General features: G+C 47.5%; 1 protein-coding gene across 1 annotated transcript in view; it reads right to left on the bottom strand.

Moving 5' to 3' along the window:
- FER1L6 (fer-1 like family member 6) overlaps positions 1 to 17,698 on the bottom strand; it is a 108,199-nt gene that overhangs the window by 18,685 nt on the left and 71,816 nt on the right. The window contains exons 23-32 of the mRNA XM_016166440.2: positions 14,241 to 14,351; positions 13,826 to 13,987; positions 12,476 to 12,656; positions 11,310 to 11,536; positions 10,628 to 10,750; positions 9,734 to 9,773; positions 8,399 to 8,514; positions 7,264 to 7,395; positions 6,257 to 6,382; positions 2,992 to 3,119 (exon numbers count right to left, since the gene is read on the bottom strand). Coding sequence (XP_016021926.2) covers positions 2,992 to 3,119; positions 6,257 to 6,382; positions 7,264 to 7,395; positions 8,399 to 8,514; positions 9,734 to 9,773; positions 10,628 to 10,750; positions 11,310 to 11,536; positions 12,476 to 12,656; positions 13,826 to 13,987; positions 14,241 to 14,351 — 1,346 coding nt within the window. The remainder of the gene's footprint in view (positions 1 to 2,991; positions 3,120 to 6,256; positions 6,383 to 7,263; positions 7,396 to 8,398; positions 8,515 to 9,733; positions 9,774 to 10,627; positions 10,751 to 11,309; positions 11,537 to 12,475; positions 12,657 to 13,825; positions 13,988 to 14,240; positions 14,352 to 17,698) is intronic.

The following is a 17,698-nucleotide window of genomic DNA, read 5'->3' as shown; positions in this document are numbered from 1 at the left end:
GATCCCTTCATTTTACAGGTACGGAAATTGAAATCCAGAGAACACAAGCGACTCGCCCAGGAGCATAAATCAGGCCTAACCGGCATAAGTGCCAGTCTTCTGACTCTTAGTTCCGGCTCTTTCCACGCTACCACACCAGCGCAAGGTGTTGAAAGGAACAAGGTGTTGTCGCACTTCCTGTGACAATGCCTTATCTGTGCCACTGAACGTTAGAAGAGATACTTAAGAATTAGCTTTTGAGTGAAATCCTGCATTTTAGGGAAATGTCTTGCTGAAAATCAAATCGAGACACGCAGGTGTTTTCCGGCTGATGCCAACTCTGGCACTGGGACAAGGTAGGGTGGGCTGGCCTGGGAACAAGGGACAGACGGGGCAGGGAGGAAGGGGGAATGAGGACCTGTCACTTCTCTGCGCGTCCACAGGCCTGTCCGGCCTGCTGCCCTCATGGTCAGACCCACTTAGCCCTGCCTTCCGCTCTCCCGTGCGGCAGGGACTGCGATCACAGCTCAGCCCGGAGCCAATTAAGAAAAAAGTGGAAATGGTTGATGGCCCCTGTGCCTGGCACTGACTGAGGCGGCTCTAGCAAGTCAGAGATACAGCCATGCAAGGAAGAAAATTGTGTCTTCCACCTGAAGACATCGCATCGCCTTTCTGGGTCTCCAAGATTTGGATTTCGAACAGTAATTGATATTCTAGAGGTGTCTCACAAGGAAGCCTCCAGCTGCCTCTCTCTGAGCGGGGCTGTCACCGTAGCTGCTGCCACTGAGGAAGGACTTATTAAGGGCTTAACTGCCCCCGGCAACCGTGACGGAGGATTGGAGGATTCGATTGCTCTGTTCCCCAAGCTGTGTGCTCACAAATTAACCTCTGAATTTTCATTGGAGCTGTCAGTAAAAGAATTGCTAAAAGCATCCCACCATGGCTGGAATTCCAGTCACCCAGGGAAAAACTAGGCTTATACCCATTTGAGAGTCAATGAGATATGTCTTTGATTCAACGGTGGACTGAGAAAAGAGGACGCGCCGCGACCTGGGTAAAAAATGAGCCTCGTTGAAACGTTTAGTACCTCTGCGCTTCAGAGCAAAGGTGCCCCACTGTTCCTCCGTTTGGTTATTTATTCTTTCGATTATGCACTTGTTCATTGCACATTTATGACACACTCACTGTGCGCCAAGCACTATGGTTATTAAGGAAATGAGGAAGTGCCAGTGTTGACGACATGTACCATCTCAGGGTGACGCAGAGGGACAGGACCCCATTAAGTCTTGCTGAAGATTGGCCGGAGCTTTGTCCGCCCATCTGTTCATGCGTTCATCATTCACTCGTTTGTTCCACAAACACTTAGTGAGCATCTACTCTGTGCCACGCCCCATCCTAGGTACTTGGGGATGTGGCATTGAACATGCCAGACCATGTCCCTGCTCAAGGGATGCTTTTGTTCTAGTGGAGAGTTGGGACAGCCAATAGACATGTAAACATATCAATTCACGTCAGAGGCGGTGAAGAAAAGTAAAGCAGGCGAGGGTCCGGGGGTGCAGCTGTGACATCTTCACATGATAAGATCCTGAAGAGGAGTCCCCAGACCCCAGGCCAGGGCCTCCACTCTCCCTGCTGCAGCACTGCAAGACTGAGCCAGCAACTCTTGTCCCTGAATAACAATACCCATCCAACAAAGTGTCCACACGTGTAGGGCCTCTGGAAAAGTCTCTAGAACATCAGAGGCAGGAGGGAATATTCCAACCTCTTCCTCTTCTGTTTACTATAGCCATAAATGAGGGCAATAAAACCGGTCTTGTTCATGGCACTGTGGTAAGAGTAGCTAATAAAAAGTGACTACAAAGCATTTGGCAAAATGAAGTGCTGGTTACATCGAGGGCAGGTAATGATAAAGGTCATCTCTGGACCGGGGAGACAAGGGTAAGTTTCCCTGGCATCGTTCTAATCTTTATCATAAACCTGAACAGGCAAGATCATTTATTTCCTCATTTCCTCGGGAGCAATAAAGTGTAAGGGGCTGGTGCTGATCAAATGTCAGGGGTCTGAAACTGTCGCAGATGTGTAAATGACTTTAAACGAGGCTGATGGAGATTTCAGCCCACACTCCCTGTTACTCGGGGAAAAAGAGAAATTAAACACACTTAAGATGTATCCACCGCTAAAATGATTTTCGAGGGAGAGAGGAAGCTAATGTGTCTTGTGTATCTACCACGTGCCGGTATAGACAATGCACGAGGTGCTGTATATTTAATCTTCTAAAGGTCCTTGAGAGTTGAGTGTCACTACTGTTGCTTTACAAATGAGGAAAATCGGGATCACAGAGGTTAGCCACCTGCGTCAAGTCACGCAGCCTGTTTGTGGCAGAACGAGACCCAGGTCTGCTTGACGCTGACATGCACAGCGACCCGGTGCCCAGACTCAAGCAGGAAGTGGGAACGGGTGACGTGAATGTGTTAGAAGACAGTGGGGTCGGGGAGGGGTGAACTGGGGAGCGGGCCGCCTAAATACACACAAACGCCATGCGTTTGTAACACTGCGTGGGAAAACGGAGCTGGAGTCGGGGTGCGGTTTAACATTTTTACTTCAGAGGTCACCTCAAATGAGCTGCAAAATGGTGTGATGGGAAAATCCCTTTGGCAGGAGACAAGAACGAAGGTCTGGCCCCTTTTCCGGAAATTCATGAGCTGTGGGAGCCTGAAGAGGTTTCTAAGCCTCTCCGGGCCTTGGTCACCTTGTTCATAAAAAGGAACCCTCTCTGTCCAGATGCGGGAGGCTGAATCGAGGAGAGTTTAGGGTCTAGGAAAATCATTGTTGGAAAACCACGGGCATGATCAGCACACACCACCTAATTCCTGAAGACAGCAAGGAAAGACTTTGGCCTTTCTCCACTAGCAGAAGTCAGTATTTAACCTTCTGCCACATTCATTCAGACACACACATGTTTACGCAGCGGCCCCCACAGAAACATAGCAGAATGCAGCACGACTCACTGACCTTCCAAATACCGGGTTCAGCTGTTTGGGGATGTATTTGTCCCGGTCTTTGATTTCAGTTTTGCCAAGCTTGATCACAATGTAGGGATCTGATTTGCCATCCGGATCAGCTGGGCTAAGATTAAATGCCTGAGGAAGAGAAAGGAAATTGCTTTGGTCCAGTGGTTTTCAACACTGGCTGCACACTGAGATCACCTGGGAGTTTTTAAAAAATACACCTGAGTTCCATCCCCAGCTATTCTGATTTAATTGGGCCTGGGCTTTGGGATTTTTAGAAGCTCCCTAGATGATCCAGGTGTGCAGTCCGGGTTAAAAACCATTGCTTTAGACTCTCCATTTTTCTGGAAAAAGAAAAGTTATCAGCTTTGCCCAAATTCAACTCTTGGGAGTCGTGTTGCCATGGAAAGCAGTGCTGAGCGCTGAGCACTGAGGACTGTGCCAGACCAGGGGGCAGAAGGCATGAATGTGAACTCCGGTTCTATTTCTAACTAGTCATGTGATCTTGGGCAAGTCGTGTCATCTCTCTGAGATCTATCTGTAAAATCATGGGGCGGACCTCCCAGAAGTAATGGGCTATGAGCCCATAACTGTCAGTCCTGCATGTAGCGCTGGCTGGTTGGATAGCGTTCCATTTCTCAGAGCGAAGTTTGATTCCAGACCAGCTGGGCGTTAAACCATCACAAGCAAACACTTTCTAAGAGGAGGCCAGGGTAAGGGGCCAGTGAGGAATGATACTGAGAAGATGGAGAAACTCTGCAGAGATGAGAGCTGAGCGAGAAACAATCCCATTTTCAGAACGCTACCCTACGGCAGAATGGCATCAACACATACAGCTATATTTTCAAGGACGTTCCTTAGAGCTTTGTTCGATGGCCACATTTGTAAACAACCTATTAGTCAATTACTTAGAGAGAAACTCAATTCAAAATAGTCCCTTCCCCATTTACTCTCATCACATAGTCCAATTTTAATTCCCTCCATAGCTGTTATCTCTGACATTCATTTCATTATCATGTTGATTTATGTACCTTCTTAATCCCAGACTCCCACCCTCCGCTATCAAAATCCCCATGAGAGCAAGGATATTGTCAGCCTTGTTTATTATATAATCTCCAGGACCTCGAACTAGGCCTTCCTAATATTTGTTGAGTGAATGAATGAATGAATACTAACATTAACTCAAGAGAACACTAGGTGGCTACTAAGAAGAATGAGGAAGACCTACATATTTTGATCTGGGAAAATGTCCAAGCTTTATCACTAGGTAAGAAAAGACAATAGAAGGTCAATATGTAATGCTCAAGCAGGACTCTATTAAATAAATAACCGGGATGGAGTTGGAGATCAGTGAAAACAGATAGAGATGTATTTGCATATGCATAAAAAAGTAAGTTATTTCTAGGGGTGGAATTGCAGAGGTGGGGAGATTTTGATTTCTATCTTTATGCAACTTTTCAGTAGTATTATTTTTTTACTTTGGTGTCTTACTAAATTAAAAGATTGTAAAATTACATAGTTAAGTAATTAAGTCTTAGTGCAAGAGAGCAAACCACACAGTCACGATTACTAGAAATGTCAACGAAAAGCATGGACCGTCCATAATCACTGCGAATTTATTCTACTTCCTGCAACCCGGAGCCACCACCCTCTGACTCTTCATTCGTTCAGGTCCTGCTCGCCCTCAAGTTCCAGCCGAGCTCACCCTCCCCCATGCTGCCTCCTGAGCAGGACCTGATCTGCATCTCGGGCCTTTGTCTAAAGGGTACCAGACACACAGAGCGTGTGCTGTACGCAGACATGTACTAGATGAACAAGTAAACAAGAATCCTTTCCCAGTCTCCATTGTCCAAAAATCCTCCCCCTCTCCCTCCATTGTCATATCCTCTATTTCTGAGTTCTCCAAACTCTGTCCCCGAGAACCATGGTTCTGCAAAGTTTTCTGCAGTTGGGGAGAAAGATGTGGGCCAGTAAGTTTAGAAAATGCTATTAAAGGTTCAACAGTTAAATAGGTTTCTTTGCTTCTGGAATTCTCAGAGCTTAAAATGTGCTAATGAGCTTTATGAATTTCTGGGAGTTGATGAAGAGAAAAAATATTATATGCAGCATTTCTCAAATTTAGTTGTACATATGGTCTGTTTCCTTGAAATGCATATTAATTATCTCTCCCAAGACACGAGTGACCTCCCGAACAAAATTTAGAAAAGCTTAGTCTAAACTAAGTTGTGGGCGGGTATTTCATGGAGACTACATGAAATGTGTTCGGTGTTTTACTAAATTAAAATGGCTGGCACTCCGCCAGCCATTCTTCACAAGTACATCTAATCTCAACACCCCTGGTGATCAGAACACACCTGGCACATGGTGGTCCCGGGGATGAGGATGTAGGGCATGCGAAGACTGAATGATGGAAAGGGACACTCAGTTCTGCCTTAGCACTGCAGGATAACTCATCTTTGTTTTATGCTCCACTTATGTATTTTTAAAAAGAACTCAGGCAATTTAGGCAAAGAGTTGATATAAAAGAAGACTACCGCAATCGAGTAGGATTATGAAAACCAACTCCAAGGTCAGAAGATGAAAACAAAACTTGAACCGTAAAGGTTCGGCAGACAATTGCTTTGACTGAGCATCACATTTTGGCCTTGAGCTTCCTGATAATCAGGCCAAAAAGCTTCAAGATTAAAGTTTGTCCTCTTGTATTCAGAAGGCAGGAAGCCTAGGGCAGACGATATTTTTTCTTGGAAATACATTCAAAATGAAATTTCTGACTGCCACAGTGCAGGAGCAGAGTCACAGCAGAAGGATGTCGTAGTGACAGCCGCCCTGTTCTAACGCTCTTGCCCTTGGGCTTCCTGCTTCTGGCCTATTTGGTTTCCTTCCCAGCTAGTTGGAGACGGAGCCTTAATAATCGAGGTTCAAGGAATCGTAAGGGCGGTGCCCTCATCTGACAATGGTGGCTTTATAAGAAGAGGAACTGACACCAGAGCTCTCTCTCTCTCTCTTTCTCTCTCTCTGTCTCCCTCTCACTCCCTCTCTATACGCACACAGAGGAAAGGAAATGTGAAGACACAGCAAGAAACTGTCCACCCACAAGCCAGGAGGAGAAGCTCCCCCAGAAACCGACCCCGATGGCACCGTGATCACAGGCTCCCAGCCCAGAACTGAGGACATGCACGTCCGTGCTTTAAGTGACGCGGTCTGGGGTATTCTGCTATGGCAGCCCAAGCAGACGAAGATGGCCCACAGAGTAAACAAGGACAGCTCACCGCCACGATGTACACCCTGACCAGGACCTTGACGGGGTGGCTGGGTGGAATCCCTTGCTGGATTCTGAGCTGCCCGCTGTCCTCACTGCCGGAACCATCGGGGCTTTTGTAGATGCAGAAGGAGCCCTGGAACCACATAGTGCGACTCATTGAAACAACATGGTCATATGCCCCACCAAAAACCACAGAGGGTACAGCGCTGGGAAAATGAGCACTGCCTGGCACCTGGGGCCTGGGACCTGGGCTGGCACTCTCCTTGCCTTCTGGGTGTCTGTGGGAAATTCACGGGACCTGCTTGCATCGGAGCTTCTTGATGTTACCTCAGTGAATGGGGGGTTGGCGTAGCAACACCCTCCCCCCAGGGCTGTTACCTGAGAGGCGCGTGAGACGGGATGCTGAGCTAGTGCTTCCTCCCATTATCTCATTCAGTCCTGACTACGGTGCTCCTATTTTCGGATGCTGCAACCAAAAGCTTAAGGAGGTCAAGTGCTGCTCGAGATCGTGAAGCTAGTTTGCACTATAACTAGGATCAAAATCCACACCGGCAAACTGCAACACCGCGCCGTTTCCAGCACACCACACTGCAGACAGAGGGCCCCGTGTGATAAGTGCTGGCTACTGCTTTCTGAGGCTGACACCATGAGTCTTCCAGATGAAGGGTTTGTGCTGTTGGATTAGTGTAGTCATCTAACTGGTAGGTTTGCATAGTTCATACATTTGGTAGGTCAGGGGCCAGAAGAGCCAAGTAAAATTCATTTGATCCTCTTAGGTAACCACCTTGGTCTCCTTATGTTCCCACTAGACTGAATTCTAACCTACATCACTGGCCATAAACCGAATACCCCAAAAGACTGGGCTAGATCTTGTGGGGTTCTAGAGAGGATCTTGGGTAAAGATGAGGGATTTTCCTTATACACATTCTGCACCAAATCCCATTAACATAACTGAGTCAGATCTGATATTTATGGAGAAAAGACCTGAATAAAAGAGTTAACTTTGGAACCTGCCTTAAACTTCCCTATGACTCGGTCTCCATCAAGGCCATGGTCATCTTCCATAGACTTGCCTCTGAAGAGCTCAAAGGTTTTCACCCAGTCTTCGAAGTTGTTGAATTCACTCTCAAGGTCACCATCGTATATCTTTAGGGAGAAGGAAGAAGAGTGTGTCAGAGAAAAGAAGGCCCAGGGTTGATTTATGAGAAATGACAAGATTCTACAAAGCCAGACTTGATATACATCCCTTGGAAAAACCTAGAGGCTGCTGTTAATTGATTTTAGCAAAATAAAAAATATGATTGACTCAGTATTCCTGGAACTAACTACCACTCTGAAATTCATAAAACCTTTCTGATAAACTTTGAAATTCCAGGAAATCTATAGCTAAACCAAAAATTTTTTAAATATAAATATAAATATGACAAAGCTTTTTATAGCTAAGTGATGTCATTGCTTGAGATATAGACTATGATATTTTGAGGACATTCAAATCAATACATGTTCATTAAGCATCTAATTCTTAACACATATAAAGTGACGGAATATTTGTTTTTATTATAATGTATATAGACATAAATTTTCCAAGTAGGAAATTATATATTTATTATATAAATTATATATTTAAAAATACAAAATTGGATTGAGTTTTAGATTTGGTAATATAATAACATTTAAATTTCCTATCGAAATTACCTACCTAACTTTGTTATCTAGATACATAATTTTCATACCCCCAATTTTCATATCCATCAATACGCCTCTAGCCAATAGGTTCTGGCTAATGTTAAAACTGGTCTGATGGAGCTGACCTTAGTTAGAGTCAAAGTTCCTGCTATTTTGAGTGTGTAAACATCTGCATGATGATGTCAAGCTCCAAGAGGTGACATTCAAAATCACCTTGCTGGATCCAATGTATGTTCTGTCCCTTCTCGATATGAGAATGCAGACAATGGAAAATCAGCAAGCTCCACCGTCCTGGCTTGCATGCGTGTTAAAGCTTATTTCTCTGCATCGATGATTGCAATGAAGACCAAGTAAGTGAGCTCAGACAAAGGCATTACTAAGTATTACTTGACTGAAGTGCGAACAGAATCCCCTTTCTGAGCTTCCCATCCCATCCGTGGCCACGATGGCTGTGTTCACACACCTTCAAGACGGCCAGGCTGGGGACTTCATCTTCTTTGAGTTTCTTCTTGTGCATTTTGTCTTTCTTTTTCTTCGGGGCATCTTCTATAGTCACCACTACCTCGTCTGGTTTTGCCTCTGTAGATATTTAGTGGAAATTGTTAGACTTCTCGTGGCTGTTGAGCTGAGAAGAGACAGAGCCAAGCTCCCTCTTTCCCTTTGCTCTGGCACGTGTTATGACCCCTCTTTTCAAAAAGAAATAGTAGCATTTTGTTGTAGGATTGTTACATACAGCCCTGCAGTCTGTGAACTGCAAGACCCAAGGAGATGCCACTTACATATCAACACAATGTCAACAGGTGCCCTGGAGCCAGACAATGTGCTGGCCTGTCTTGGTTTATGTAGGAATTCCTTAAGCTAGGCACAGAGAGGGTAAGTAACTTGCCCGGTCATCCAACTAGCAAAGAATACCCTGGACGGACACTCTCCAAAGCTTTCGATTACATCCCCTCTCAGATCTGTTTAGGAACTTGAGATTCATCCGGTTCAACAAACTGAGGCTCAAATATGTTAAGGGTCTTACACATAAAGTCACAAATGTAGAGAGATTACTCAGTAATTTTTTTTTTTAGAGCAGCATTTAGAAATAAACTGCCTAAGACAGACTTCTGGCTCTGCTATTTTCTAGCTGTGTAAACGTGGGTGAGTTACTCATTCTCTGTGTAGCTGTTTCATCATCTGCAGAATGAAGACAGCATTGCTTCTGTCATGGGATTGGTCTTAGAACGAAATATGCTAACTACGCCGGTCCGAGGAACTGAGCCCGACTCTGGTTTTCCTGCTTCTATCAGCGTCACCTGAAACAGCACTGGCCACGTCGTGTTGCTGTTGTTTTGGGGCCAAGACCTACCGTTGGCTTGAATTGATTTGAGGTCATTTCTAATCCCAGGCCTCTGCTTTCTGCCAAACCAAATCTATCCAACCCTCGTAAACTGAGTTTTGGAACCTAAATCCAGGTCACCTCTATGAAAGGTTATCCTGTTGGTTTTGGCCTGTCACCCCAGCTCACGTCTATTTTTACTCTGCTGTTTCTACATTAAGACTGTCAGTAACAGGGACATGAGCCAAAGGGTTGATTCCAGCGCTGACCTGGACTCAGGAGACCTGGGATCTGGTCCCAGATGCTCTCACATCAGCTACATGACCTTTTAAAAGTGCTGTCATCCTTCTGAGGTTGTTTCCTCCCTTGGCGAATGAGGGAGTAGACCTCAACGTACCTTCCACGGCTTCCAGTTTATAATTTTCTCACCCAAATGGCCTCATTCTATGTTCCAGTGTCCCCAGAACAGATACTTACCCGTATTGCCATTTTTCTCTTTGTGATTTCTCTCTTTTTCCTTTGAGAAAAGAGGGAGACAAGATTAATAACACCGTCATGCCTCTTTATCATTCCTGATTGCTAAGACTTTTAATTATCTCAGCCCTCTGCAGTCTCAGAGATGCCACTGTAAGAGAGAATTCAAATGGTCCCTAATTAGCCCCAAATGAAGGCTCACTGTTAAGACCTGGACTATCTTCATGGATAGTCCTAGATGAAGAAACTATGGTCTTTCCAAACTAAAGAATCAGAAGACTTTCTATTCCATTACATACAATGATAACGTCTGCCTAATTTTTCGTTGCTTTCTTACTCGGGAATGGGATGTCTTATGAAATTCAGACACTGATCTTTGGCCCCAATCTCCAGGCCCGCACTCCACTGGTTTTCCAGCTGTGATTTGAGTTCTGTCTTGTTCCATGTGTATGAGTCCCTGCTCTGGAAACCTCCTGATTATTCCCATTTGCTGAAGCCAAGACTTCTGCCTTTACTTTGATAGTTTCCCGTATGAACTCAGAATCCTTCTGGAGACCTGGGGCCCTTTGACCTGGGTAGTTCCAGGGGTATCTGAAGCCCGCCTCACTGATGCCTTCCTGTCTAGAGACCCCATTTCTCCAGGCTGGATCTCCCTGAGCCTGCCCTGGGCAGATTCTCCAGATGCCCTGCTGGAGAGCACATCCTTCCAGCATTCACACAGAACCTGCGTCCTTCCAGCTTCAACCAGAGGGTGGGGATTTAGCAATGTTGGGTCCCTGGTCCTTCTAGGCTTTAAATTCTTCTATAGTTAACAGAATCCCACCTGAGTATAGTGGATAGAGGACGCCGTGCTTTCTTATGGAGCCCCGTGACTGTCATGGCCAGGGGAGACTCTACCTTCTGTGCCTTCTTCAGGGAAGCGTAATATTTGGACCACCAGTCAATGACATTTTCAGCAGATTCATCTGCTATGGTCCTCCTTCTCCTTCTGGTAGACCTCCGGGAAGGTTGCCTAGCATCCTGGCAGGGGACGAAGACAGATTGTTAGTCAGGCCTCACGGATCTGCATGTTGGCGATTGACTGGTTTCCTGGTGCCCTCTGGGAGGTGGCAGAGGTCTTGGCAGGTTTTACGGTTGCAACAATCTCTACCACTTTAACAAGTGAACTTTTAATAACCTGTTTATCCATTTATTCCTTCTCTTCAGAATCCAGAAGACACATCTTTTTGTCCCACATGACCCTGTACAAAGTGGGTTCTAAGTATCCGTGGATTAGACCCGGATGAAGAAACCATCGTCTTTTCAAGCCAATGAATTGAGAAGACTTCCTGTTCGACCGAATGTGACTGTCCCATTTGACTAGCACTTTAACCTCATATACGTTGACTTATCTGATCCTACAACAGTGCTGTGACGTGTGTTAAGATCCCCACTTTACAACCCCCAGGAAACGGATGCTCAGAAACATGCAGTCACTTTCCCCCAGGCGCACAGCTGTTGGGTGGGAGGATGAGTCTCTAAAGCCTCCAATACAAACTCTCATGAGCCTTGGAAATATGAAGAGGGATCACATTCTGACCTTAGCTTTTCCATCTTTTGGCGGCTCCTGGGCTGCTTGATTGTGTTCAGGCTCCAGCATAGGGGAGGAGTCAGGGATGTCAACCAGGCCGGCCTGCTGAACCTGGGCAGAGTCAGGCACCACTATGGGAGGCGGCTCAACATCCACATAGATGTGATCTGTCGGGGGCTCCTGGGAGGAGCTGACGGTCCCAGAGGGCTCAGTGGCTATCAGTGAATCTGAAAGAGCTGAAATGAAAGCACATCGGGTCAGGCGACTGGGCCACGATACAGGGTGATCATTTCAGGGACCCGGTGCTGAGAATCAGAAGGTCTGGATGCAAATATGGCAAGTTCCTAACATCTCTGAACCTCGTTTTCTTTATTTATAAAATGACAGTGAAAATAGTCATCTTCCTGGGGGGATAAATGAGATCAGGATGTAAGGCGTCGGGTACATAATAGGTAATCGATAGACGGTCGTACTTGTTATCGATCTCTCGGCGTAATTTTAATGAACCGTGGTAATTTATCACAGCTTTGTTTGTGGAAGTGGGGAGCTGGAGGCAGTCCAGTACGAGGGAAAAGGAAAAGCAGAGTTTGGTAGACGCGGCGGGACGTGGCAATGAGCTAACGTGCACACAGCGATATGGATAGAGCTTAACACGTAGCTTTGGGTCAAAAGATCAGAAAACCAAATGAAAGTTATAGCGCCAGATCATAAATGTAAATTAAGTGGGTTTGTATTTTATAAGGATTGGGGGTGTGAGGTCCACAGAGGGGAGGAGGCTGGGAGTGAAGACGAGAAATAAGGTATGGGGAAGGGCAGAAATAATAAGAAGCCTTGAACAGACCAGTGATAATCGTACAGCATGGACAGAGAAGTGCAATGAACTCAACTCTGTGCACCTGAGATCTGAAACAGAACACGTTCAAGCACCATCAAACACAGAAAAATGCCAGGGGGTGAAGCAGAGGGGAGTTTGAGTAATATTCCGGGAGGCCTTCTCAGATGTCGGCCTCAAAGTAAGCATGTGGCCAGGACAGCAGTAGAGGGGCCTTGAGGAGCAAGTTCTGCCAAAAGACCCGCTTGACTGTGGGGCCTATCTGTGTGGCCCCCGGGGAAGGCACCTGCAGGCCCTGTGGCTTTGTCGCCTGTGGCTCTGGAATCTAGGACGAGCTGCCCACCTGGCCCGCGCGGGGTTCCATCCACCTCTGAGGGGAGGGCAAGGGGCTCCCTGGACTTAAACAAAAACTGCTTCAAGCAGTTGATGGTGTAGGTGCCCACGAGCGTGCTCCTGCCGAAGGCTCTCCAGTCCACCACGCAGATGCTCAGGGGCGGGTGCAGCAGCTCGTTCTCGGGCAGCTCCTGCGGGGAGAGGGCAGGGTGAAGGCGGGGCACTGCCTGCGCCGGGCCCGGTGGCTGGCGCCCTGTCGACCTGTCTCGGGGCAGGAACAAAGAACCCCGGGCACCCGTCCTCCCTCTCCGTGCCTCGTCATGCCATCCTTCCAAGCCAAGCTACCCTGGAGCGTGCCGGAAGTTTGGAGCATCGCCTTCCCAAGCCAGGGGGTCATCACCCACAATACGGGGAGTGGCACTAACAGTTTGTCCGAAGCTTAAATGACAAGAATCACGCACTTCCAAATGGCAGTAGTCGCGAATTTTCTTATTTTGTCATTATTTACCAAAAATAAATTATTTACTCAAATGAACGCTTACCCAGGCCCAAGATATAAAACAGATGAAAGGTGAGCTGTTTCAAATGAAACTGAGGGCGAGAAGCCAGGGCCCTGCCCACTTGTTCCCCTGGCACCCCCCCCCCCGCCCCCAAAACTCAACAGAGCTTGGGGAGAAAGGTTTGCACACACCATGCACATTCTTTAACTCTAGTCTTTGCTGAGTTAGCATGTGTGTCCACTGGTGCTGTCTGGGTTGGACAAAGCAAACTCTTTACATTTAGTTCCAAATTGGGGCACAAAAAGTATGTGGAAATATTGAACTAAACAAAAGCACAGATGCAAAAAAAAAAAAAAAACATTTTAGGAGCATACACATGTAAACGACTGCCACTCTGTGTACAAATAATTTTTTTTAAATAACCATTTAAATAAGTTTACTTCTAGGCCAGTGGCTCTCAAACTTCGGCATGTACCAGAAGGCTGGATAAACCAGAAGTCTGGGCCCCAGCCCAACCAGTTTCTGGTTCTGTAGTACTGGGGTGGGCCTGGGAACCTGCATTTCCAACTAGTCCACAGGTGATGCTGCTGTTGATGAATTGGGGGCGACCCTTCGGGAACACTGCCAACCCGATTGGATTTACTGGATGATCTAACCTGGAGCCTTTCAGAATAAAACAGCAAAAGTCTGCTTTATCCCATTTTGCAATTCTGGCTTTTTACTAAATTAGACTCTTCCTACTCGCAGGCTTAGTGGACACCCCAACCTCCAAAACACCCTCCCAAGCCAACGTGAGGAAAAAGTGGGTCCCATCTGCGGGCCCGAAGGGGACGAGCGGGTGGGAGGACCGGGGCCCGCACCACTTCGAACGCGTCGGCCTGGACGCTGAAGTTCGGGTTGTCCTTGTAGCTCTGGATCACACAGGACTTGACGCCTCGTCCCCCACACTCGATGAGAACCTGAGGACGATCCACGGACAGCAGCTGTACCTTCTTCATTTCTCGGACTCCCCAGAAAAGAACCTAGGCGAGGACCAGCAGAGTTGTCACTCAAAGGCCCAGGGAGGAGGAGCCTGCGCGAAAGCCAGCCGTGCTGCCCGAGAACCACGGCGTGTTCTTCCAGGAAAGGTCTGGGCAGTGACTTGAGGGCCCTCCCAGGGAGGGGCCCATGTCTCCTTTTCACCCTGCAATTCCCCTCATAGCATGCACCACTGTGTTGCAAGGCGCCAACCGCCCTTTAGCCCCAAAGACGAAGTGGACCCTTCCGGCACCCTACCTCCACTCGGTATCTACTCAGCACTGGCCGAATGCTGGCAGGAACCGGGTAGATGTGGGCGACATCCGGTGGGTCGATGGGAGGGAGCCCTTGGAGCCCAGATGAAGGGACCTACCATACAGAGCGAATGCTGGTTAGAAGGTGGAGGAGAGGCGAGGAAGGCCAACTGCGTCACACGGTCCCCTCGTTCACACGACAGCCTTCGTTCACCCATCCCTCCAACCCCCGCCCATCGATTTGTTCTCCGTGTCTAAGTTTGTTTCTGTTTTGTTTGTTCATTTGTTTTGTTGTTTAGATTCCACCTATAAGTGAAATCACATGGTACCTGCCTTTCTCTGAAGGAACTAAGAAGTACACATTGGCAGTTATAAAAATGGTCACGGGGGTGTAAAGTGCAGCTTAGGGAATACAGTCAGTAACAGTGTATTACCTGCCTGGTGTCGGATGGGCACTACACTTATCAGGGTGATCACTTTGTAAGGGATGTAAATGTCTAATCGCTAAGCTGTATACCTGAAACTAACTAAAAAATAAAATGACCCATGGGTAGAAGGTATATATGGTAAGAGAGATGTCATTTCAGTAGAAAAACATTCTCATGATTGCAATGCCTTAACTCCTCGGAGCGGCTGGAATACGGGCAGACTGGATAACAATCTGGGCAGGAGATAACGAACGCTGGAACCAGGACATGTCGCTGGGCATGCAAAGAAGGGCGAGCGCGTGCCATGTGCAGCTGGTCGTGGTCCTTCGTGGACTGAGCTTGGAAATCTGGCTCTGCTGTGTGACCCCATGTGAGTCCCTCTTCCCGCCGGGGCTCAGGCACGGGGTCAGATGACCCCTGAAGCCCCTTGAGAGTCAGATGTTCTATTAAACGTTGCTTGGGGGGCAGGAGGGTCTCCTCACTGGGGCGTGTGTCTGACTTGGCCAAGAGGAAGCGTTTGTTTACTTCGTTTGTTCTCTAAGCCCCTTTCACCAGTGGGTTCTCGATAAATGTTTATTGACTGACTGACACATTAGCTCCATATGCTCGAAAAAGCCTAATTGCTCATCAACACCTTCAAAGCACAAACATATCGCCGTTTCCTTTCCACAGACAAATTCTGGTTGGCAACGGCTGATGTGGTTCATCTAATTATGAGAAAGCTCAGAAAAAGCAGATAGCAGACGCTGTGAATGCCAAACGGCTTGAGACAATGAACTCGCAGGAGGAGCCAGACCGGAGGGAGGTGCTGGAAAAGGGTGAGGAAGCACGGCCCAGGCTGCCCGAGCGAGGAGGTGAGCCATTTGGCCTGCGGCACATCACCTCGCTCCTCTAGCTGCAAAGGTGAAGTCTCAGAACAGCTGGGCTGGTGGCGCAGGATGGTGCCTCAGGGTGCGATTTGCAAAAAGTGCCATATGGTTCCTCATCCTGGGGCGGCTAAAATGGCTAAAATACCAGCCTGGGAAACGCCCACAAGTGCCTGAAAGAAGCCCGTGAGCTTAACACAGGCCTTGAGGACTTCACTTTGTGGTGGAGATTGAACGACTTTGCTCCCGGCTAAGAATAAATGTTGTCACAGGGAAATGGGTCAGCCACTGGCTTATAAAACTATGTGGTGTGTAGTTACTTGGCTCTCGGGACCAGGGGAAGATCAAGAATGGTTATGAAGGCAAAATAGTAAGAATCAGGGGTGGGCACAATAAATTGGCCGGAAAGCCAGAGTGCACTAACAGCCTAGTGGAAACAAAATGTCAGGAGATCCAGCTGCAGGGCCAGCACGGGGCGCAACATTTAGGGAGACGTCACCCTCGGGGTCACGCGTGACAAGCCCGTAAACGATCGGCCTTACCATAGCCTGAATTACATGGAAAAAGAGACAACGCGCCGTAGGACGAAGAAAACATTTCATCTGGCGGAGGTGGGGGTGGGGGCAGCTCCCCAGAGGAGGCGTCTTTCACAGGGACGTGGAGTGTGGGGGCTGGGTGGGCGGAGCAAGCACCCGTTTCAGAAGGGGCCCCCGCGTGACTGAAAGCGGAGGAGCACACGCGTGTGGCGAGGTCAGGGAACATGGGGGCCCTGGCGGACAGAGGCCGCGGGTGTGAGCGCGGTATCATAAAAGGCGAGGCTGGAAAAGGAGTTTGAAGACAGACTTAGGGAGAGTTTAAATGCCCACCTACGGAAAATCGACATTCTCCTATGGACCAGATTTTCTTTTCATTAGAGATAAAGACTTACTGGGCAAAAAAAAGTTTCATAGTGAAAAAATTGGGGAATTGTTAAATCTTCTCAAAGTCTTAACCCAGGTAACTGGCATTTCAAATCCCCATGGGCGATATAATTGGAATTGGTTCTCAAACTTTCTTTTTACTTATTTGGAGGCACTATACTTGGTTTTCAAAAAATAAAAAGACCAGACTTTGGGAAATGTTTCTGGAAGTAGGAAGCCATTGATGATTTCTGAAGTGGGGGTTGGTGTGTTCCAACTTGTGTTCTGGAAGAACATGGAAGATAAAATGAACAGGAAAGGGTAGGAAGTTAAAATACCAGGAAAAGGTCTAATGCAACAGTCCCAAATGGGCAGGAAAGATGGAAATCGCTCAAGGAACGGGCTCAACCCGGCTGTGGATATGGACACAGAGTAAAGAATTTAAGCTGAGTCTGAATTTTCAAGGAGGAGAATTTGGAAGAGCAGTGGGCGAGAGCCAGGATCAGGAGGGTCAGGGGCAGCTCGCTCGGGTAGAGGAGGGGCCTTGAAGAACCAAGGCCCTCAGCCCTTCTTTTGAGACAGGGAAATGTTTCAGTGAGGAAGACAAAGAGGCTGAGTGAACCACCCACAGGTCAAAACTGGAGCTGCCGGTGGCAAAAGTGGCACTTTCAGCTCTCGTCTCTCGGCGTGGACGAGCCCCTCATGCTAAGACAGTCACACTGATCATCAAATCACTTTTTGAAGAAGTAATCAAACGAGAAGAAGTCCTGGTGAAAACTTAATGAATTTTCTCTTAGCTGCTTGCGTCTGACGGTGTTTCCTCATTAACTCGGCTGTCAGGAAGCAGCAGGATCTCCCCTGGCACCCTCGGCATGGAGGGAGTGAGGGAGGAGGGCAGGGGGGACCCTGGAACAGAGAGCCGTCCCTCGGAGGGCCAGTGGGGGTCAGAGGGCCCGGCCCCGTGCCGCGGAGTGGGGCTCCCAGGCTCAGAGCTCTTCAGCAAGCTTCATGTAGTGAATGGACAGTTGACTGACTCTAGTTCAGTTAACCTTGAGCCTCAGCTTTCTTTTTTATTTTAATTAAATTTGTTGGGGTAACATTCGTTAAAAACATTATATAATTTTCAGGTGTATGAGATTATAATTTGACATCTCTATACTCTATTGAGTGCTCCTCACCCAAGTCTTGTTTCCTTCCAAATATTTTATAGAACTGACACATGATCCAGCAATTCCTCTCCTGGGTATTTACCTAAAAAATACTAACGCA

The sequence above is a fragment of the Rousettus aegyptiacus genome, unplaced genomic scaffold, assembly GCF_014176215.1.
Source record: "Rousettus aegyptiacus isolate mRouAeg1 unplaced genomic scaffold, mRouAeg1.p scaffold_m13_p_15, whole genome shotgun sequence".
NCBI lineage: Eukaryota > Metazoa > Chordata > Mammalia > Chiroptera > Pteropodidae > Rousettus > Rousettus aegyptiacus.
This window is presented reverse-complemented; position numbering and strand designations above follow the sequence as displayed.